At 45.7% G+C, this 24,133-nt stretch overlaps 1 protein-coding gene across 1 annotated transcript in view; it reads left to right on the top strand.

The window, feature by feature from the left end:
• MYO16 (myosin XVI) overlaps window positions 1-24,133 on the top strand; it is a 361,148-nt gene that overhangs the window by 87,595 nt on the left and 249,420 nt on the right. The window contains exons 9-10 of the mRNA XM_040991535.1: window positions 14,172-14,322; window positions 21,153-21,263. Of these exons, the coding sequence (XP_040847469.1) occupies window positions 14,172-14,322; window positions 21,153-21,263 (262 nt within the window). The remainder of the gene's footprint in view (window positions 1-14,171; window positions 14,323-21,152; window positions 21,264-24,133) is intronic.

The raw sequence follows: 24,133 nt of genomic DNA, 5'->3' as shown, positions 1-24,133 counted from the left end.
TGTGACTGACAGGAACAATTAACAGTAACTCACATTCTCGCTAGTGCTAAATTCTGGGGGAGGATAAATATTCACGTGTTCTATAAAATATTGCTCATGCTTTCAGAATCTCTCTTTGCCAAGATGTATTTATACATAATGGTGTGGGTTACTGTGTGTGTCGGTTACATGCGTGATTGCATGCACACATAGAAAACTTTCAGAATTGACAAACCTGTAGGAGCAGAGTAAAGGGGTCATTGGCGGGACTGTGAGGAGAGGAGATGGAGAGGAATTTCTGATGCTTATGGACTTGGGAAATATCACAGAAGCTGAAAGTTGTGACATCTACACAGGCTTGGAAATACAGTACACACACAGTTGTACATTGCAGAAGCATTGCTTTTCCACTAGTGAGCTTATTTCTATAAAGGAAGTAAGTGCATCGGGAAAACAGCATTCCATGTTGAAAGTGAAGCACGCTGTAGCCACACAGTGGGATCTTGAGGTGGTTCATTTCTGCAGTTGAAGGCCATGCCTCATAGTCTTCACAGTGAGGCTGAGGGTGATGAATAAGCAGTAACTCAAGGGCTTTGAGCTGAGAAACATTCGGACTGGACAGTGGAGGCCCAGAGCCAGCTGACTGCTGACCAGGACGTGGCTCAGGCTCTCACTGGGTACGGCGGCTGAAATGCTTGCTAGGTAGGGTTCGGTGCTGTTTGGTTGGCCAACTTGACGGACTTACTACAAGGTACCTATCATGGGTTCTTGGAACTGAGTGGCTTTCCCCTGAAGACTCCCACCAGAGAAGGAGGACTCCTGCACTGTCTACAGGCAGGGCCCCTCCAGACACGCGGGACCTTCAGACTCAGCCTTCCCTGGACATTCTGTGAGAGATGTTCATCCACCTCGCAGGCCTCGAGGGAGGCACAGGGTCCATGTGGCTCGATGTTCCCTGCCATCAGGCAGAAGAGGTACACTGGGTGAAGGAGTCACGTGCTGTTGCCTTAAGTGCTGCAAGCTCTAGGGGAGGCTCATGCTTCAGAGCCTATAGAACTTGTAGAACTGCCTAACTCGACTTGTGCACACCCCTCAGTGGTTAACGTGATATGACGTGCATTGACACTGCATAATACCCACGTTCATTCAGGACTGGGCTGCTTTCTGCTGGGTGATTCTGTGTCAGACACTCCAGGGAGAGCCAGCACTGTCTCATCCTTGGAGAATGACCAGTCTGTGACCCAGCAGTCAGACTGCAGATGCTTGAGTGGTACCATCTTTGTTTACCGTGTTTACAGGTGGGGAAAAAAAACAGCACCTTGTTTGTGTGGGAGAAAAAATTTATGAAAATGAAAGGCAGTATCAGATTAAGTGATGAGATGCATCCCAAGTGACTGGTCTTGATACTTGTACTATCACTGAGAGGAGAGGAGCAATTCTAAGTTACTCTGGAAAAATTTTATTTTTCAGAGGTTGATATTAAAACAAGTATCTGGTATGCCTTATCCTACTTTTAATGTTATCAATCTCTCAAGTAAAAAAAAAAATACAGAAATCGAAGCAAGATTCCAGTTCGGCTTCAAACCAAATCAGTGATTTGCTTAAACGTTAGGTTATACCCATGGCATCTTCCGAAGTTTAGTGAAGTATGTGCATTGTGTAGATAGGCTAGGACACAACAGTCCAGACGCTGCCTGGGACACCTGCCTGCCAGCTTGGGTGTGCACACCTGGCCAGTGTGCTCCTTGGGGACAGCAGAGATGGGTAAGCAAGAGGGTTCCCTGGAGACTGGCCTCAGATCAGCAGTCGGCTTCCGACTTGGCCCACATGTTTGGTGCAGGTATTAGAATGAAAGATCCATCTCACCTCTCACTCTCCACTCACCTTTCAAACGAAATAAGAATGAGTAAATAATTGTAAAGATACATATTATGAAGCCATTATGTTCATATTTCAAATTTTTGACACCAAAATTTACTTTTTAACTCTGTTTTCCCACAAACTCTTATGTGTCTGGAGTTTTACTTTTTGATTTCTATTTTATTCTTTAAACATAAAACAAATAATGAATCTGTCCAGTACTTTTCAATTTTTAATGATATTGACTGAGCACATAGTTAAGAACAGATTAATTGGTTATTCTGTACAATTCAGTGTAAGATTTCATTTACCTTTCTGAGCGAAGCTGAGAAAGTTTGAAATAAGCATATGTAGAAATGATACTTGTTCGAACTTTGAGGTCTCTTGCTACGTTTGTTCACAGGTATGGTTAAAATTAAATAAACAGAAGCTCAAAAATTACTCAAAGTTTTGTTTAATCATGAGAAATACTGAAACGAATCTAACTAATTTAGCTTTCACTTGTAAGCACTTTTGAAAATTTCCTTTTGTGTTTGTGATTGTGATATATTTCCTCTGGCCATTTTTGTTGTTATTTGAGTATAATAAATAAATGTGAACCAGGAAAACATACACTTGATAAAAAATAGAAATAGGTACTTTCAAAAAACGTTATAAGCTTTGTATTTTGAGATGTTCTTTGGAATTCCAAGTTTCACTCATTTTAGCCAGTCGCGTTGTTAGGGCTTGATGGTCTGACTGTCAGTGTCAGGCCTGGCCTTGCAGCTGCTTTGGGAGGTCTCAGCGTTAGGAAGGCTGGGCCACAACTGAAAACAAGGAGAATCAAGCCTGTAGAGCTGCCAGCATCCTGTGCGCCTGTCAGGTGCGACCGTTCTGCGGCTGATTCTCCTTCAGTTGCATTTTCCTGCCCAACAAAGCAAACGTGCAGATGCACACGGAGTTCGATCAGCTGTGCCAGAGGCCCTTCTCCTGCAGGACAGAGCTTTTCACTTACGGAAGGGCAGTTCAGAAAACCTGCAAAAAGACAGGATTAAAAGATATGTATATTTTGGCCCATTTAGTGTGGGTTTTCATAATACACACTTTTGAAAAACCTTTGCCTTTTTCTAAAACTTGAATCGGGAATGGAATGAATTGCCTTTTTTTCCTCTTAGCAAGGAACTGTCTTCTTATTTGCTGAGCCTTCTCTGCCCTACGTCATGATTTAGTGAGATAAGAGTGTTGCTTTCGCTGTGTCCCACTGTCAGCAGGAAATACCAGCCTAAGCATTGTGGGTGCAGGAAATCTCAGTGTTCCTGCTTTGTCCTGCATCCCTTGTTGTTGAGTATGTCTTCTGTTCAGTTACACAGTTAAATTCTCTGACTTCGAGTCCAAAGATGTGCAGATGAGGTGAGACACCGAGCATTCTTCCAGCTGTGCTGCTGTGCATCTGCTATGCCAAATCCTTCCTGTTAAAACGGCGCAGCCACTTCCACACTGGAAGGCTATTTCCTGCTCTGTTCTTTTCTCACTGGGAGCCTCTTCTCTATGATGTCTTTCCCCTTAGGTGTACCGGAGTGCTTCAGTCAGCATCCTTGGTACCAGTGGAGCAGCTCCCAGTGATGTGTCCCTTGGTGTCTGGATGCAGGAATGCTGAGCTGAAGTGTCTCATGGCACCAACCTCTTCCCGCAGTTTTCTACTTCATGGAAACCTTGAGAAGGAATCCTCTGCCCGAGCCTCACACCAGCAGTTTTACTCAGTACTATCAAGAATGTCAAGAACTGGCTTTGGTTATGTAGTACCAGGTTTCCAGACTTGTGCAAAGTGGTTTACGTGGACAATTTTGTTTAATATTCAAGATAACACAGGAGCACTTTGTTATCTGTGCCCATTTTATGCATACCCTGCCCAAGGCTCATAGCCTGAGTAGCAGCTCATGTCCTGTGCAGACACTCAACCTTGTACTGTTTCAGCAAGAGTTCAGGTTTTCACTTTTTACTTTTATCTATGTAAGAAAAAGACAAAGGGACACACATGCAAGAGAGAATGTGTGTGAGAGATGAGGGAGACTGAGAAAGATGGAGAGAAAGTGGTTCCTTTCCAGTTGCCTGCAAGAGCTGTGTTAAGGGCCGGACTGAAGCCAGAGCCGGGCAGTCATTCCAGGTCCCCACGTGGATGGCAGACGTTCACTCTGTCCCTGGGATCCCAGGTGCGTTGAGCCATCCCCACTCCTCCCCAGGTGCTGCATTAGGTGGAAGCCCAAGTTGGGAGCTGTGCCTGGCCACCTTACCTGGGTATTCCAACATGGGGCATAGCAGTCCTAACTGCTACAAGGCTAGATATCAGCTTCTAGAAATCCAGGTTTATGCATATTTCTAAAACTTGTAGTTGTTTCCAACGGGAAAATGATGATGTAAGTTGCGCTGCTATGATCCTTGTCAATGGAAGGGCCTTTCTCCTGCACCCTGCTTTAAACATATATGCAGCCTTCCAAATTGGGAAGAAATCTCTGTTTAATGGAAACAGTGAGCATATAGCTGCTTTTCAGCTAGAGCTGCAAGCCAGAGTGGAACTAAATGAGCCTTGTTCTTCTGTTTACCAGGTTATGCAGTAGATCCTTCAGGGTCTGAGCTGAGTGTTGCTGGTGTGGCATTAGATGTGACACTCGAAGACTGAGATACCACCCTGGTTCAGGCTCTGGCTCCTTCTCCTGGAGCAATTTAGCGTGTGATTTATTTATTTTTTTTTAAAAAAATTCAAGTGTGAAATGTATGTGTTGCACAATGAAAAAGGAAAGTCCCCGATTTCTGGGGAAGTGATTCTAACTCTTTGAAATTGCCCAAGGCATAGACTAAGTTAGGACCAGTCCTTGTTAACCCTGAGCACCTTGGGTCACACTGGATTTCAGGCTCAAGCCTGTTGCTCTACAGCAAAAAGACTAACTGTGGATTAAAGGTTTGCCATATGAGGCAGAACGGCTTTCCGGAAGGGCAGGGGAGGTAAAGACTTGAGTTCAGACATAAAACCAAAAATGATGGAGTCATTTACACCCATGCAGTCAGACCCCAGTGAGAACTCTGGAGTCAAAGCCCACCAGAGATCCCCGATGGTGAAGCTGGCTTTAGGCTGCAGGGACGATGGACCCTGCTTCCCCGTGCAGCCACAGAAGCCCTGCATTTGGGGTACTCCCTGACTTCACCCTCTGTGTCTGCTTGCTTGATGGGTCATGATTTGTGTGCTCTGTGACAAAGCTTTGGTAGTGAGGATAACACTTCCCTGAGTTTTGTGAGTCATCTCATCCAGGGAATTGCCAGATTTAGCATAGGTGGGAATCCCAACAGAGAGGTCTGAATGGCCAGGGGAACCCTAGAATTGGGCAGAGTCTTCTTAGGAAGCATGGTCTCGTGGAGTCTGAGCTAGCCCTGTGTGGTTAGCATCAGAACTTGACTATAGGACATTGGAGTGTGGTGCTGGTGATGATGGTGATGATGTTGACAGCCACAATGACACTCACAACGCTGTGTGTGATGAATGGCTTTGTTAGTATTCATGCATTACTTGGAATGGCCTCTGCCACATACTGTATGAAATGCTTGAGAAATAGGAGGAAGAATAAGTCACGAGCATGCATCTGGGAAGAAACAGCAAAGCTGTCTAAAGGAGTGTTGGCTGGAGAGGAGACCCCGCTCCACAGTTGTTGGGAAGGACAGGAGGAGGCACCGGGGCTGGAGTCCCTGGCTGGCTTCAGGCAAGTGACCATTGCTAAGGAGAAATACCCCAGGGAGACTGTATGGCAAGAGGATTCCCACATGTCTCATGTCGTTCTTGGCCTTAGTAAGAGCAGAAGATGCTCAATGGGCTTCGGACAGATTTTGTGGCAGTCGCTCAAGGTGTGACATATTTTGAAACAGGTTCACCTGTACTCACCCGGCAGCCAGCCTGGAACTCTGCAGGGCTTCTTCCCTAAGCCTCTGTCACTCAGATGAAAAGTAATATGATTTGCATATCCAAAGCACCATAAACACTCGTTCTCACGGGTCTTCCTCCAGACTCCTCCATGTAGTGTCGATGGACAATGTTATTCAGCATTCACTCAATGGAAAGTGAGTCCCTGATGTATGGCTGCCCAGAGGGCATTGCTGGGGAGGGACATCTGTTAACACCCAGACCTCTGGACTCAGTTTCCCCTGGGCTGCTCAGGAAGATGATCTGGACATTGCCCTAATCGCATGGTACATACAGTCTGGCCATGCAGAGAAAAGAAAACCAGTTACCTAGAGGAAGTCACCCTGCCTGAAGCCCACCGGTGAGCATGCACCTCGTGGAAACGACTCCTTATGACAAAGAGAGGACACTTTGAGGGGAAGTACTAGACAGTGAGTTTTGCTCTGTATTTCTTACACTGACACTACAGCTGCCCATCTCCTTGTTCCTACTGGATCAATGCCAGCATCTGCCATACCCCTGTGAGATGGTTCTTTCACTGGCAACTCTGAATAACTTGGGCATTTTTAAACCAGCACAGCTTCCCCCGCCACTTGCATATCCTGGGACAGTCTGAGCGAACTGCCAGTCCCAGAATCTGCAGTGCAGTCTGGCACTCCAGAGCCACTGCTGTTGGGCAGATCTGGATGCCTTTCTAGTATGTGACCTAGAGGGATTTATGAAGGAAGCAGGGAGAAACAAACACCCACAATTCCAAACAATTCACATCCTCAGTCACAGCATCAGCCCTGTGTTGAATGTTGGATTTTATTATAACCATTTAATAAATGAAGTTCTACTGAACAGTGCCTGCTTCACATGGGAAAGAAATGAGTTCAGTTCCCAACTCTGGCCGCTTATCATTAAAAAAGCAAAATTGTGCCTTATTAGGTGATATTTTCCCAAGAGCCTACATTAAGCTGGTTTAAACTTCAATCAACGTGAGATGAAACCCCAAAACAAAAACAGGGAGTATACTGGCCACTCCACACTCATGCACAAAATGCCGAACACAAGAGGGTCCCCTACACACTTGTAGCCATGACACCTTCTCCTGCTCACTTAACTGAGGTTTGGACCTTGAATGATTGTATTGGTAGAATAAAGGAATCCAAATTCCCTTTGATAGTGCTGCTTTATGAGTTTGGGGAGAGTGAGGCCCAGTGCTAATGACCTCTGCCTCAACCCCAGACCTTTGAAGGGATGACAAATAAAATGTTTTCTCATGAGTTATCTATCATAAAGCTCCCTGGATTCCTCATTGTACACTGAGGCTACAACAAGCCTACCCTCATCCTGTAAAATGAGAGTCGGCCAGAAATAATCCAAGATGTATGTAAGGGCTTGAAAACCATGGGATTTAGAATGTTCCAATGGTGAGCTGAGTGTGGCTTGGGGGAATGTAGAGGAGACACTGTGATGGTGATAGGGCTGGGTCACCTGCTGTCCAGAGTTCAAACTTGTTCCTAGCCAAGGATTGCCATGAGCGTTCAGCAAAGTCAATGCCCTCTTGAGTCTCCTCCATCTGTCAGGACTCCATGGAAGGAAAGCAACCCACCTGAGTTGATCCTTCTTCCTACGGTGCATTCAGAATTGGAAAGTGGCTAGTTAAAATTACTCAGCAGCCTTTTCTCTCCAGAGTAGGAGCTGGCTACGGCCTCTGTCCACCGAGGAGGCTATGGAAAAGTTGAGCAGCTGGTGAACAGCACACTTGACTGCTCACACCCCTGAAAGCCAGGAAGGCCCCTGAGATCCAGTGTCTGCTGAGAGCTTGTCTCTTCATAGATGGTGCTTCCAGGCTGTGCACTTACACAGAAATTCAGAGCAGCTCACTGTGGCTCCTTCATAAAGACACTAATCCCAGTGCTGGGTGCTCAACCTTCATGTAGGTCGCACCACATAGGCTCCACCCTTTAATGCTATCACTTGGGAGATTAGCTCAAGCTCCTTATTTTAGCAGCAAATAAACTCAAATCTTTGCAGTCACTGTCTCAGCCAGTGGAATGTGAGTAAAGAGGACCCAGTTATACAACAGGATGTGCAGCTAAATTTGAATTTCTGATAAAACATTTATTTAGTATAATTATGTGCCAGTGATTACATTTTTATTTGCTAACAAGAGCAAGTCTACTAGGGCAGGGATTTGAGGAGAGCTGTTGTTCTCCTGATTGAGATGGACAGATTGATTTAGCAAGCGTTGCTAGTGGAACCATTGCTAGTGGAAGCCTAGTACAGAGCTGATATCCTGAGACGCCAAGGAATTTTGCTGCTAAAGGATGAAAAATAATTTTCTGAGAATAAAAACAGGAAGCTGGAAGAGACTCGCATTATACATGCACTAATGAGAATGTTACTATTCCTGGGCTGCTTCGTACTGGTTTTCCTACTATGTGAGAAAGTGCATCTCATTTCCTGGAGAGATGGCAGCTAGTGTCTTGTGATATTGATTGGTACCATAGCTCCGAGGTCCTGCAGAGAGCAGGCCTGCGGGATTGCCCATCAGAGAAGTTATGCGCCACGTTTGAATGTTTCCTGTGGAACTGCATGACCCTAAAAACCTATACATTCATCACTGCTGGGAGAAACTTCTCACAGCTGCAGTCGCTCTACATTCCAATTTGATCCAACGGTTTTATGCCTCATAGTGCACAGTTATGAACAAAGTTCACGGGAGCTTAAACCCATCCTAATTGGCAATTTATTCTCGTTCCACTTTTGAACAGAGAACTCTAGAAAAACATTTCTTAGGTAGCTTCAGTTCACATTAGTATTTTAAAAAACAGCAACATTGGATAGTGATTGCAACAATGTAGTTAATATTTGTATGTTACCAAATTATGAAAGACTGATATGATATGCTCATTTGATGTAAGAGTCTTTCAATAACTGTTAATTATACAAGATATTCCACCTGGTTACTAATTACAAATTATGCAAGGTTGCTAAAATCCTATTGAAAATAATGATCGTTTATTGACACCTGAGCTATCAGCAGATTCCCTAAATTATTTCACTTGGAAAGATATTCTGTATTCCAATAATGGGCAGGAAAACTGCACTAGGATATTGAGACATAATGACGCATACAGGGAGGAACCTCTAGGGGCCGGTGTTGTGGTATAGTAGGTTCAGCCTTCGCTGGCAGTGCTGGCATCCCATGTGGATCCGACTTGAATCCCAGCTCTTTGGCTTCTGAGCCAGCTCATTGCTTGCCTGGAAAAGCAACAGAGCACGGCCCAAGTCCTTGGGATCCTGCACCCACATGGGAGACCCAGAATCATGGAAATGAATCATGTGTCTTAAAAGCAGTGTAAGTGCATCTGATAGTGTAGGATATAGAGGAATACGGGTTGGAGGCAGGGTGGGGGGAGAGGAGAGAAGGGGAAATCCCAGAGCCTAAGGAACTGTGTCCTAAAAATTAAAAAAAAAATTAAGCGTTTTTAAAAAACATTGATTTATTTGTATTGAAAAGGGAGATTTATAGAGAGAAGGAGATAAAGACCTTCCATCTACTGGTTCACTCTCCAAGTGGCAGCAGTGGGCAGAGGTGAGCCAATTTGAAGCTAGGAGCCAGAAGCTCTCTCTGGGTCTCCTGATGGGTGCAGGGTCCCAAAGCTTTGGGCCGTCCTCGACTGCTTTCCCGGGCCACAGGCAGGGAGCTGAATGGTAAGCGGGGCTGCTGGGGTTAAAACAGTGCCCAAATGGGATCCCAGCGCGTTCAAGAAGAGGACTTTAGTTGCTAGGCTACAGCACCGGCCCGTAAAAGCAGTTTTGACAAACAACAAAGCTGATGATATGCCACTGCCTGATTTCAAACTCTGTTCCACAGCGAGTGTAACCAAAGCTTGTTCTACATAAAATGAGGCCTGTACACAAAGGAAATAGCACACAGAGCTCAGCAGTAAACCCAGAACTGGTCACCTTTGCTTTGACAGGGGTGAGCTCAACACACCATGCTAAAGAAACACCCCTTCAGGAAATGTGCTGGGAAAGCCGGATGTCCACATGCACAAGAATGGATTTTGAATCTTTCCTTATAATGTGCAGCAGGAAGCCATAAAACTTCTAGATGAAAACATGAAAGCGAGCTTCCTTAACATTGATCTTGGTAAAGACTTTCTAGCATTGATCCCATAAGCAGTGTCCACAAAAAGCAAAGATTACCACGTGAGTCTGTCTCAAGCTAAAACATTTCCGCATAGCAAAGGAAACTGTCAATGGGTTGGAAAATCATCCTTCAGATTGGGGGAAAGATTTACAAATCACGTATGAGTACAGAATTCCAAAAATTCAGAAAATTTTGTGTGAAACAATTTCGGGATCTGTGAATGCTTTTTTCTCAGTTTAAATTTTCCATTGGCTTTTTAAAGACCCCTTCTCCATGAGGATCTCACTCAATTCGGTTGCCAAATAAGAAACGAACTAAGTTTTATTTTAATTTTTTATTATGGGCCCGGCACGGTGGCACAAGTGGTTAAAGGTCCTCACCTTGCACGCCCGGGATCCCATATGGGCGCTGGTTCTAATCCCAGCAGCCCCGCTTCCCTTCCAGCTCCCTGCCTGTGGCCTGGGAAGGCAGTCGAGGATGGCCCAGAGCTTTGGGACCCTGCACCCGCGTGGGAGACCTGGAAGAGGCTCCTGGCTTCGGATCAGCATAGTATCAACCCGTTGCGCTCACTTGGGGAGTGAATCATTGGACGGAAGATCTTCCTCTCTCTCTCCTCTCTGTATATCCGCCTTTCCAATAAAATAATAATAATAATAAAAATAAATCTTTAAAAAGAAAAAGAAAAAATAATTTTTTATTATTGTCTTATTAATCTTTACATATGTGATTAGGGCACAAAAGGTCAAGGGCTACAGGAAAGTGGGTAAGACCATTATTTCCACATTATTATTTTTTTCTAGATCTGGGACAAGGGAAGAATAGAGGGAGAAGCCCCTCCCAGTCTCCCACCAATCCCAGGTCGACATAGAGCATCCTCTGAGGGACCTGCTCATGTAGTTTTGATAGTCCAATCGTTCTGAATTGCTGCCAGTCTCGCCACTCCAAGCATGATGAGATGTCTCCAGAATGCACTGGCTGACACATTCTAACTTAGAGTCTCCGTTAGCCAGATTTTCACTGCCAACACATGGCTTGGGTAGATGATCGAGTTGTTCTGTCCTCTGTCCTGCTGTGATACCAGGTGTCCTCTATAAACACACATCCTCCATGTGCACTTGGATTTGCTGTCTACTGTTCCATCTGAGACTCTGAGGAGGCTCAGCTTTGACGCATGCACTCCCTGCACTTCTCTTCATGGTTGGGGTTCTGAGATCAGCAGTTCAGTTGGAGGGATTCTAAAAGAAACTTCATCTGAGGTGATCCCAGGCCTGATTCCTATGTATGAATGCCAGTACAGGGTCTGGCACGCTCCGTCACCCCAGTCAGCTTACTCATATGTTGATGGTTACAATTGCCGGCTCAGTTCTATTTCCAGCCCTGTCTTCCAAACAAATCAATGTGTGTTGCAGTCCAGCCTGATTCTGCCCACCACACACTTGGCCCTCACTCAAAGCAGTGGGGGCTGCAACCTAGTTAGAGCTGCACCAGTAAGCCCCACCAGGCCCTCCCCTGCCCTGGTTCCCATGCTTGCCAGTATGTACAGCAGACTGGTCCAGTCTGTCCCACATCTCATTTAGCTCTCCTGTACGTCCATTGGCATTGAAGCCCAGTTCAACCCAACCAGCTCCACTATCCAGCCCACACACATGCTGGCGGGTACCATATTGTCCAGCCACGTCCGCCCAGTCCTGGTTGGTGTGCTCTGCTGTGGGAGTGGTAACCCAAGAGGGAGATGCCCACTACTTCCCTCCTGGGCCCACTCCCTGATCATGGACTCTCCAGGTGATTCTGCAGTTTGACAAAATTATCCCCCGATGCCAGCATCCGCCATCTGATGCTGCGGCAAAGCCCAACCAACCCTCACTCACTCTGATTTACGCTTACACAAGTAGGAGCTGTCAACCCAGCCTGGCTTTTCCCTGATCCAGCTCACAGGAGGCCCAGAGGTGTTATAGCCCTGCCGGGTCTGGTCTACTCCCATTCCAACTCCAGCTCTCCAGTGAGAGTGCTGTTCCAGCAGGGAACCCTCCATATTCCCCCTAGCAGCTTTACCCCTTCCTCCATGGGTATTGCATGTGCTGGTTGGGCGCCGTGGCCTAGTCTGACATGGCCTGCCTCACCTCAGCTTTGCTGGTGGGTGCTGTAACCCGGCCCAGCCTGGCCCGGCCCACCCGCAATTCCAGCTCAGGTTGGTGAGGGCTAAAACCTAGCCAAGCCCAGCCAGTACCTAGTCTAAGCCATAATGTGTACTGGTGTGTGTTGCAACTGGACCTGGCCTGACCCACATTGCATTCTGGTGCTCAGATTGGCCAGTGGGTGATGTGAACTGGCCCTGCCTGGCTCACCCCCTACCTGCGCCAAATGTATGCTGCTGGGTACTGTTCCCTGGCCCGGTTAGGGCTGCTCCTTAGGATGGTTCTTGCGCTCACCTGAATGCACTGTGTCCTGACAGAGGAGTTAAGAAACAAGCTAATTTTTTAAATAGATAAAGGACCTGAATAGATGTTATCCAAAAATGTATACCAAGAGCCAATAGGTATATAAACACATGCTCAGCATCACTAATTGACAGGGAAGTACTGTCCATTACAAAGAGACAGCACTGCACTCTTATTCATGGCTTTTATTATCAAAAAAGCCAGAAGATAACAAGTTTTGATGGGAAGATAGAGAAAAGAAAAATTTATATAGTATTAATAGGAATCTAAATTAGCACAGCCATCATGGAAAATAGTATAGCGGTTCCTCACAAAAATTAAAAATGATCAAGTGACCCCACTTGTGAGAATACATAAATGGACGTGACATCAGAGACTGCAAGGTGTACCCCACGTTCCTTTCAGCATTATCCACAATCGCCCAGGGATGAGAACACTGCAAGTAGTTGTCAACAGACAAATGAGTGAAGAGACCGTAGTACACACAAGGGAATATTATTGAGCTGGTAAAGGACAATAAAGAGGTTCAAAAGCCTTGTTTGTGACAACGTGGATGAAACCAGAAGACAGCAACATGGGTAAAACAGGACGAATAATGCATTATCTTGCTCCCGTGGGTTTTGAGAAAGTTGAACTCATAGAGGCAGGGAGCAGAAAAGTAGCTACGAAGGATGGAGGAGACCTTGTCCACAGAATGTCAAGGCTCGGTTACGTGGTGATCCAGTTCTGGGGAGCTCATTGGTTTGTTGGTTAAAATGGCATTGAACGTGGCACTCACACCTTGGAAGGATATCACAACCAGGCTTATACATAGAGCATATTCGATCTTTATTCGTCAATTAGATATCTTAATAACGGAAGGGAATTAGAATTGAAGCCACAGCATAAAATCATTAACGTACCTAATAATTGTCTACAGAGGACACCAAGAGGGTGACAACACGTCTATATACTGTTGATTATGTTTGATACAAAACTGTATGTGGTGTATTTCTCTAAGCCAATTTATTGCTTCCTCCTCCCTAGGATTCCTGTTGGACTTTAGTAAATCTGAATCTTAAAACAGAAGAGTGCATTGAGCTCAAGTTAGAATTATCTTCCGGTTCAGAGCACATGAAATAATAATGTCTCTATATAATAGTCGGTTAAATATGCATGCTTTTCTGCTTGTGTGGTAATATTTAGAGAGACCTTTTAAAATTGTATTAGACTGCAGTGTTACAGTGCAAATCCAGCAGTTATATTGAGTTTATTTTTTATGAACATTAAAAATACTGGCTTTACTTTGGCAATGAGGATTTTAGATAAAAAAAAATCAAGTAGCTTTCATTTTATGCCTGGTTGGAACTATAGAGAAATAAAATTGCATCGGCTTTTAATACTTCAATCCTTAAACATTTGGTTTCTCTCTAATTCCTGTAGTATTATTTTATTACACATTCAAAACATTGTCTACAATTCTATTGTAAATCCTAAGGAATATTTGGATTAATTGCATTCTTTTCTTTGCTTATTTGACAACCGTTTATACTAAATATCTCACTTGGTTCATTCATGCAAAGCCTTAGCTCTTAGTTTGCTTATTGATTTTTTCCTGTCTATTACTGTTAGATACACGCAAAAATGTGCCTTTAAAGGTAAAGTTTAAATTTGGAATTAACAGAAAATCTTACAGATTTCCTATGAATATTTTCCCAAGAGCTGATAAAAATGTTTTCTTAATGAAGCAAATGTCTGTAGTCCATCTGTCTTGTGGTCGTAATTTTGATTGATATGACACGGTAGGAAGAAGACTGACTGGGGTACTGCTTGTTTCCTCCAGCGGACCCCTGGTGCTGCCAATTGCCAAGCAAGACAGTCTGTTGGAGAAAGACACTATGTTCAGAGAGGTGAGCACAGGTTCGTGTATGCCGCAGTCTCAGGACAGCAGCCCTGAACACACGTCGCCGAGTGACTCCACCACGCCTGAGCAGGTACCGGCACGCTGGCCGCCTGGCTGCCAGCATCTACATGTAAAGTCGCTTCCCCCGAGCCAGCCTTCACAGATAACCACCAGTTTCCATGCACAGCAGAAGTGCTGAGTGTAATCACCATGAACAAGCATGACCGCTGCTGTGGTGTTAGCAATTGTCTAAAGTTTGTAGTCTTGACTTCTGTTCCGGGAATATAAGCTCAGACAAAGCATTACTTCTGAGTGAGTCATTTGTCTCTAGTTCACTGTAACGTAGTTTATGGGGTTTCGAGTCCTTCTATTTTCTGAGTATTCTATACCATCAGATGAAGGGCAATCAAACCACGAGGAGTCTTCTGTTTTTACAGGTGACTGTGCTGGTAATGACATCATGTGTGTCTGTGTGTCTGTGTTTGCATGTATGCATATGTACACATCTCAGTGGCCAAAATCTGAGATCACTTTTAAAGTGGGGTGGTAATGAATTCAGAATTACTGAAATTAGTGTATTTTATAATTATGATGAAAATAGATGGTTTTAATGTTTATATTCTATGAAAGACTGACCGAGTGATTTCAGTCTTTGAAAATACCTTGTCATGATGTCTCATTTTGAATATTTCATTTTAACCAGATTTTCTAAAGTCCTTCTTTTTAAAAGAGAAGTATCTTTAGTTTCATCTATTTAAAGCAATTAGGACAGAGAAAAGGATACTTGAAATACTTTTAAATTTTTGTGGACATCCAGTGGACCCCCTGTGGCTATACTCTCAGATTCCAAAAAGCACAGTTTGAAAATGTTTAGGGTGGGAATTGCATGTGTACTGGGTAGGACTGGACCATTCTTTTGTCATTACTTTCCGAATGCTGTGAAATAACAGCTGTTGACATAGCATCCATGTGTTATCCTGTGTCGTGCGTCATCTAGAAACGACCTCACCTCGAACAATGGAGTGTGCGTGGGTTGCACTTTGCATTTTATATAAATTCTGCACCCATATGTGAGGAGGTAGGGGGATGGAGGGGGCCTGGGAGGTGGTAAATTAGACAGCACTGCTGTAGCAGGGGTGACCTCCAGTGGGGTGAGGTGGTGTGAAGCCCCCCAGGCTGTGGGTTGTGGGTGTGGAAGAAGGATGGAGCGATTGGATCCAGTCATGTCCTAGATGGCAGTGCAGGCAGACATGAAGAAGGGAAGAGAGCGCTTCCCTGGACTCTGCCTCCTCTATCTGTGTTTGCTCTCCTCCCCTCCCCTCTGCCCTCATCACACCACTCTCCTCCCCTCTGCCCTCATCACACGCCACTCTCCTCCCCTCCCCTCTGCCCTCATCACATTCCACTCTCCTCCCCTCCCCTCTGCCCTCATCACACGCCACTCTCCTTCCCTCCCCTCTGCCCTCATCACACACCACTCTCCTCCCCTCCCCTCTGCCCTCATCACACACCACTCTCCTCCCCTCCCCTCTGCCCTCATCACACACCACTCTCCTCCCCTCCCCTCTGCCCTCATCACATTCCACTCTCCTCCCCCCCCCTCTGCCCTCATCACACACCACTCTCCTTCCCTCCGCCCTCATCACACACCACTCTCCTCTCCTCCCCTCTGCCTTCATCACACACCACTCTCCTCCCCTCCCCTCTGCCCTCAACACACGCCAGACTCACATGGTGCCTGTGTTAAACTTGAACCCACAAAATTTGGACTAAGATAAACTAGCTTGCTTCCTAAGTGGTTGTTCTCAGATGTTTTGGTTCTAGGGATGCATACGAGGGAGAGATTGGCTCCAAGCTTCGGCTTAGTCCAGTACTGGCTGTTGTGGCCATTTGGAAAATAAACCAGCAAATAGAAGATCTTCCTTTCTCTTTACACCTCATTCTCTCTGTAATGTTCTTCAAATAAGCCTTTGTTGAAATTTAGTTTTCATCTGGTAATTTGATTTTTTCCATGGGAATTTTTTTTAATTTTATTTTTGATGATGTTTACATAGTTGATTAGGGAAGGAAGAGTTGAGGGATAGGAGAAAGAGACCACTGTTTTCCACATTTTCTTGTTTTCCTTTTTCTGTATCTGTGGGAAGGGGAGGACAGGACGGGAGAAGCCACTCCCAGGCTGTCAAGCACCTCAGTGCTCAGGGGTGGGAAATGGCCAGCAGTGGCGTTCCAGGCTCCCCGAGGTGCAGCATGCTCCAAGGGTCTGCCTAGGTGGTTTCAGTCCTTCTAAAATGCTGGCCTCCCGCCACTCCAAAGGTGAGGAAATCCTTCCAAGGTCTATTGGCGACACAATCCACCACAGTCTCCATTCACCCAGATATTTGCTATCAGTGCTTAGTTAAGGTAGGTGAGCTATTTGTTCTGCTCTCGTCCAGTGAACTACCATATTCTCCATGTGTATCTGGGCATGCCGTCCACTGCTCTGTCTTAGCTGCTGAGGAGGTCAGTTCTGACACATGCACTCCACAGTCAGATCACAGATCCAGCGTTTCTCCCATGGCTGGAGTTCTGAGTCCAGTGGTTCAGTTCGGGGGATCCCCATTGTAACCTCATCTTAGGTGATCCCAGCCTTGACTCTTGTATGTGCTTGTCAATATGGGGTCCAGCTTAACTTAAATACTGCCCTGAACTTGAACCCCATCCTGGATTGCCTGGCAGGGCTGACCAAATAAATGATGCTATGGGCTTGCATAGCTGGTGGACCAGATGTTCCTCCTTTCCCCCTGGAGTACAGCAATGAAAGGACTAGTTAAAACTAGATAAGGAAGCTGGATTATAGTGACCAAGAGATTAACAAGGAGCAGGTGAGGATGTTAGACTATAGCAATGAATGGAATGCTTAAAGAAGTTGGACTACAGCAGTAAAAGAACTAAGAGTGGGGGCTGGCATGGTGGCTCAGCAAGCTAAAATCCACCTGCAAGTACTGGCGTCCCATGTGGGCTGTGGTTTGTATCCCAACTGCCCCACTTCCAATCCAGCTCCATGCCTGTGGCCTGGGAAAGCAATGGGGAATGTCTCAGGTCCTTGGACACCTACACTCATGCAGGAGAAATGGAGGGGGCTCCTGGTTCCTGGCTTCAGATTTACTCAGCTCTAGCCATTTGTTGCCATCTGGGGAGTGAATCAGTAGCTGCAAAATCTTTCTCTGACTCTCTTTCTGTAAATATACCTTAAAAAAACTAATTAAGAAAATTAGACTCATTTCCTTCAACAAACGTAGAGTGAGCACCTTTGCAGAGAGCCGCATAGCAACAAGACTGTTGGCTTGGCCACACTTCACTCAGACTCTTACTGTCTCCTAGGACTGTCTGAGCTCTTCCACATTAATATTCAAAATTTGGTAAAAATACTCTGCCACTCCCTTTAGTCGTCCCACCTTCAGTTTGGGTCCTGCTTGATGACCAGGCAGTATGCACACATGTCCGGGACCCTGGTCCTGCACCTTCCCAGGGAGCCCTCCTGGCTCCAGCCCCTCTCAGAACACATTGAATCAAGCCTTGTTAGACTGTCTTCTCTCACTTCATGTTCCTCCCCAGTCACGTGCCATCCTCTGAATCCGCTCCCCCACCAACCCCGAACTCTGGCTAGAAATTCCCCCTCTCCAGGTTTTCTTTTACATGAACCCGGTTTGTGTCCTTTCTTTCCCACTGCCCTGCTCCTTGTACGTGGCTTGGTCCCATGGACGAATTCTTTAACAGGTCCCATGGACGAATTCTTCCAACAGGAGACTCCAGAGCAGCCTCGTGTGAAGTCGGCAGAAAGCTGATCCTGGGTGTGCAAGCCCTTTCTCTGTGTGTCACTGACCATGCTGATGACACACATTGGCTACAGGGCGGGCCCGGTGCCAGCTCCTCCTGCAACTAATGAGGGATGCATGGATCACGTTCCGTAAGATGATGTGAACGTCAAAGACCCTTCAAGACTTCACAACTGGGGCTAATGCTGATCATACACCACAATCTGAGGGAGCAATTTAAATGAACTTGAAAAGTTTAGCATTTAATTTAAATGAATTTGAGTTGTTTGGCATTCAAAGTAGAAGATCTCAAGTTGATGTCTAAGACTTAAAAAAAAAGAAAAAGGTCATTTGTTTCAAAGGCAGAGTAAGAGAAGGAAAGGGGGAGAGAGATTTTCCATCTACTGGTTCACTCCTCAGATGACTGCAATGGCCAGAGCTAGTACAGGACAAAACCAGGAGCTGGGAACTGCGCACACCTCCCATATGTGTGGCAGTGGCTGCCCTCCACTGCTTTCCTAGGCACTTTAGCAGGGGACTAGACGGGAAGCCAAGCCACTAGGGCCTTGAACTGGTACCCTGATATGGATGGAATCAGACCAGCATTCTATGCGTGGGAAAACCTTGAAAATGAAATGACAGGAAAAGATGATGTCATACAATCCTAACATTGTTTGTCACTCCAGGAAAGTTAGGGTATTGGGGATTTTTTTTTTTACCTAGCTGTAGGAGAAACAAAGAGAGAGAGAAGTCCTCTTGATGCAGTCCCAAATGTCTTCAGTGGCCCGAAAGTAACGGCTGAAGCTTGACCCAGGCCTCCCATGTCTGCCCCATCACTAGGAACTCCCAGAGGTGCGAGCAGGAAAGTGGAGCCAGGAGCTGATAGTGGGTACCAAACCCAGGGACTTAACCACTAGGCCGATTGCCCTATGACTTGTTCTTTTGTTCTTTTGTTCTCACTAAAGTATATAAGTTATTGGATCCCATTTAAAAATATTTGTTGAACTACTTCTTGTAAAAATTTGTGTTTATTCTAAAAGCAGAGTTAGAGGGGTAGAGAGAGAGAGAGAGAGAGAGAAGGAGAGAAACACATAGGAAGAGAGAGAGATCTTTGATCACTAATTCACTCCCCATATGGCTGCAATGGCCAGGGTGGGCCAGGCCGAAGCAAAGAGAGCTTCTGGGTCTGCATGCAGTTACCAGGGGCCCAAGGACTTAGGTCATCTGCCCCCAGGAGCTTTATCGGAAGTGGAGCAGCTGGTGCTGAAACTGGCACCTTATACTGTGCCAATGTGGCAGTTACTTAACCCGTGGAGTCACAACATGGACCCCCGTTTAAATGTATTTCTGATAGCCTCAAAGCTTTAAAGGTATTCTTCTAATCCAACGTTACATGACTAATTTCAAAAACTCTTGTAGTTAACTTTGAAAAATTCTTTGAGAAGTTACACACACATGATGCATTTGTTACATATAAAATGCATTTACATAGTATATATATCATGTAATTTGCATGTACAAATACTGCAGGACTAGAGATAAAGTGGCTGAGTGAGGAATGGGGAGTTGATGACATCTCTGAGTTCTGGTGTATTTTATAAACATATTTGAGATAAGTCAGCGAGATGCTGCCGCGCTGTTGTGCTGGCACCTCTGCAGGGCAGTTCATGGCCCGCCTTTCTCTGACTTGGGAGGTGCTTCCTGCGAAGCTGGTGTCCCTGTGAGCATGTAGGACCCGGTGACCAGCTTCAGCTCTCCTGAGAGATATCTCACTGTGAGAAATATTCACAAGCACCAGAGCTAGCCCTGGGTTTAACATCTTTTTTTTTTTTTTTAAAGATTTATTTTTATTATTTTTTCATTGGAAAGGTGGATATACAGAGAGGAAGATCTTCCATCCCATGATTCACTCTCCAAGTGAGTGCAACGGCTGATACTATGCCGATCTGAAGCCAGGAGCCTCTCCTGGGTCTCCCATACGGGTGCAGGGTCCCAAAGCTTTGGGCTGTCCTCGACTGCTTTCCCAGGCCACAGGCAGGGAGCTGGAAGGGAAGCGGGGCTGCCGGGATTAGAACCGGCGCCCATATGGGATCCCGGGCGTGCAAGGCGAGGACCTTAACCACTGCGCCACCGCGCCGGGCCCGGGTTTAACATCATCTTAGCGATGTATGTGTGTGTGCTGCTGCATGCACTTTTACCTTGGAGTCAGCAATGTTTAGGTCCCAATAGTTGCAGTGATATGTTCAGGTAATGGTGTGTGGTCTGTAGTGAAATTACAGGCATAAAGTGCAAATGCAAGCATGAATACAAACTATCAACTTGTTCCTGTTGAAGAGCGACTAGGGACATCCAGAGCTCACCAAGGCTTTGTCCAGGACCGTTTTCTTTCACTCCTGTGCTGACTGACGGGGTAAAGCGGGCGGCTTTGCAGTTCTCTAAATTGTAGCACACCTCGTGCATGTGTAGCAGTAAGCATTGCTATGCCAACTTGGAAACAACATTTTCACTGAACTGAGGGATACTGGTCCCTCTTTTTTATTTGAAATACTACCCGGTTTTTAATAAACTGTCACTTTATATTAAACTGAATAACAACAGTTGTATTTATCATAGAATTACAAGTAATGTAGAGCAGAATAAATATCACAAACTGAGATCTAAATTCGGCTCACTTCACGTGATTGAGCTACCAGATTCTGTGCAGGTCACTTTCTCTGTCGGCTAATGAGTCACAAGAGAAGTTTCATTTTTGCTTTGAGAAGAAGGCTTTTCAGCTGTCTAATAACCAGCACTCAGTTCAGCCCACACTTACACAGAGCTGTGGAGCACAGAGCAGAAGGCCCACGCAATTAACGGACATGTTGCCACAGTCGCTCTCTCTGATATAGTGACTTGCACGGGTGCGAGCTACTGCATGGCTTATGTGCACCTGCACGTGGGCCCGAGACACCACCTCTCTTGTGAATGTGCTTTTCCATGCCTTCAATTTGTTTTTCTGCTTTTATTGGCCCTTGCCTCTTTTCACAGTAGCTTCTAGGTTCTGGAAGGGTGTAGAAAGGGGGGCCTCTGACTGTGAGTGAAGCAGAGTGGGAGGCAATTAGCAATGATCAGCCTTGTTTCTTCTCAGGTCAAGCTCGTGCCTCCTGCGCCCAGCGACGACCTGGCAACGCTCAGTGAGCTCACGGATGGCAGTCTGCTCTATGAGATGCAGAAGCGCTTTGGGAACAATCAGATTTATGTGAGTGCCCTGCCGTTGCCTTTTGCATTGATTGCCTGGCCAGCCCTTTTCTCTCCCTGCAGTGTTGTAAGCATTGCAGGGACGGGGTTCCTGGGGGGCTTCCAGTCACCATGGCTGCTGAAACCTCAGCTCTCTTCCGGCTTAGTCAAAAGGCAAGTTTGGGCTAAGTTCCAAACTTTGTGCAGGGTGGACTGAAGCCCTGAATGTGCACAGGAGGACGCACTGCTGTTAAACTCCCCTTTGGGATGATTGCTCTGGAAGCCCTGGCTGACGCCAGCCAGCACATCTATGGCTTATGCAGATGCTGCTCCGTGTGGGCCTGGAAGCTCATGCAGATCCTCTCCTGTGGGTGGAGCTGCTCCTATCCACCTGAACAGAGTTCTGTTGTGCCTTCAATGACCAGGAAACGTCTTTGTAAAGTGAATAATTCATATGCTCATTTCTGATAATTATCTGCAAAAATATCAGATGACAGCTCAAAGAATTAATTTACTGTAGCTCGATCCAATACTGCTAATTGATACAATCTGTTATCTCATTACTGTGTCTACCCTGCTCAGTGTGTCTCTTTCTCGTTGATTGTGTTAGCTTCCACACACAGCACACAATTCAATCAGAATGTCTATAGGGAAATCTGATTATGCACAAACTTGCTATCTCTTTTAATAACATCTGTTTTTTCCCCTGTCTACTGAGAAATTGATTAAGTAATTTTCATGTAAATGTGAAGTCTTCAGTTTTCCTTACGAGTAATAAATTGTCAGCTGCTGATTAGCCTATGAAAATGCAATACAGCATCTTAATGCTTGGATAAATTGCCTGTCACGATACACACACCTTAAAAATTAAATACTTCCATCAAAATTAATGAAATTGAGCCATTGGCATGAAGTGCTGCAAGCTGGTTTCCTGGTCTCTGTATCCCGTTAGTCTTTTCGAAGAGGGTGTTGTTTTACTGTGTTCTCTCGTGTGTTGGTTTCTTTCCTGCCAAGTCCAGCCTTGACTGGGAGCACTAGAGGCCTGGGATGGTGAATGACTGCGGGGACTGCCCAGCGTTTCTTTATTCCCTGCATGCTTTCCCCTTGGCTGTCCCCTGAATGTGCACGCCGTGCCTTTCTGCTCCTGCTGTGGCCAGCACCCTCACCAAATCCCCTTCACCCCTTCCCCAGCAGCCAGTTGTTTCTGCAGGAATCTTTCTTTGGAGTGCCAGCTCGCCGTACACTAATGTAGCTTTTGCAGTCCACGGGTATGTCCTCAATCCTCCATCTCTAGTCCCTGCTGTGTCATTCCTCACAAGTCCAGAATCCTCTCTCTGCCGCCTGGAATCCTGACAATGAGATTCCCAAGGCTTAGCCGCTCAGCACTTAATCTCAACTGCATGATTCTCACCCTCCTTCCACCATCCAGGACTTTCCTGAGACCATTGTCCTGGGCTCTGAGGTCCAGGGCCTTCCCACAGAAGTACTGAGCTGGACAGTCCCTGCAGAATGTTTTGCAGTCTTTGGTAAGCCTCCCTGGGCTTCCTGGCTAGCCATGGTGCCGTTCTCTGGAGCAGTTGCCACAGCTTTGAGTTCTGTACCTTGTTCTGTCTTTGTTGGCATCTGGCTGCCTTCTGGACGCTGCCTCCTGTCCAGTGAACCTTGCCTGCCTGTTGCCCTCACCAGGAGACCTGGCCAGTGCCTGGTCTGAAAGGGTTGGGGGCTCTCTCCCAGCTTGGCAGGGTCCTGACTCCGGCTCTTCCACAGAATGGCTGTCTTCATGGGTGCTGTTTATCTACCCAGTGCCTCTCTCTGTCTAGATAATCGGAATTTAGTACTTCTGATTTGCTAACACTCACCTCAGATATGAACCCGTCACTGTGCAAAGTGTGGTTTTCCTTACCCCCATAGCTGAGATATTGAGGACTAAATCCCTGGACTGATTTTTACCTTAGGGGTGCCCTAAGGTATGGTGTCTGAACTTGTGTGTGACACAAAGACAGGAACTTAAACATTGTGGATTGAGTCTTGACAAGTGGTTCTTGAGAATCTTCCGTAAGATCAGTCTACCAGGAGCTTAAGGAAAATTGGAAGAAATTCTTGTAGCAGTTCAATGATTTACTTTCTGCCCATTAGATCTAATAAGAATCAGAGTTTATAGTTGCATGTCTTTGTCCCTTTGCAATGTTATTTTCCTGGGTCATTTGGTTAAGAGGATTTCAGGGAGGTGAGTTGCCCAGGAAGATGAGACACTGAGCTTTCTTTCCCTTCACTGACATCTGATATTGTGTAGATGGAGACAATTTAACATTGCCCCAGCCCTGTAGTTGAGGCTGTTTTTTTTCTGTCTAATCTTTGTATCTCATTTTTTGTTCATTTAAACAGTATTTTTGTTAATTCAAAGAGTATTTTTCTGTTTCTCTGCTTTGATAATTCTGTTTTGTATCTTTTTAATTACTACATGGTAACATAGTATTCTTGATTCTATCAACTTCTTCCTGTGGTTAGTACTTATTTAAACTCAGTTTGACAATTTTGTAATCATAAACCATATGTTTAATTGGTAATAAGATGTAGCTTTTTCAAAGAGATCTTTCTTATTTATGTGAAAGAGTGAGAGTAGCAGAGAGAGAGAAATCTTCTGTCCTTGATTCTCTTCCTAAATGATCTCAGTGAGTGCTTCCTGGCCAGGGCAGAATCACCTGCATGTCCCCATCTTCCTCCGTCCCAGGTACTGTAGCAGGGAGCTGGACTGGAAGTGGAGCAGCTGGGACTCAGAGGATCCCATGCGTGCTAGCACTGCGTGCTGGGACTTGGCACACTTCACCACAGTGCCAGTCCTTGGCTTTTACTCAGGCTTGCATTCACAAAATCTGGTTAGGGTAAATTCTT

This window comes from Ochotona curzoniae, unplaced genomic scaffold (assembly GCF_017591425.1).
Source record: "Ochotona curzoniae isolate NIBS_2020 unplaced genomic scaffold, NIBS_Ocur_1.0 contig_64, whole genome shotgun sequence".
NCBI classification, from domain to species: domain Eukaryota; kingdom Metazoa; phylum Chordata; class Mammalia; order Lagomorpha; family Ochotonidae; genus Ochotona; species Ochotona curzoniae.
This window is presented reverse-complemented; position numbering and strand designations above follow the sequence as displayed.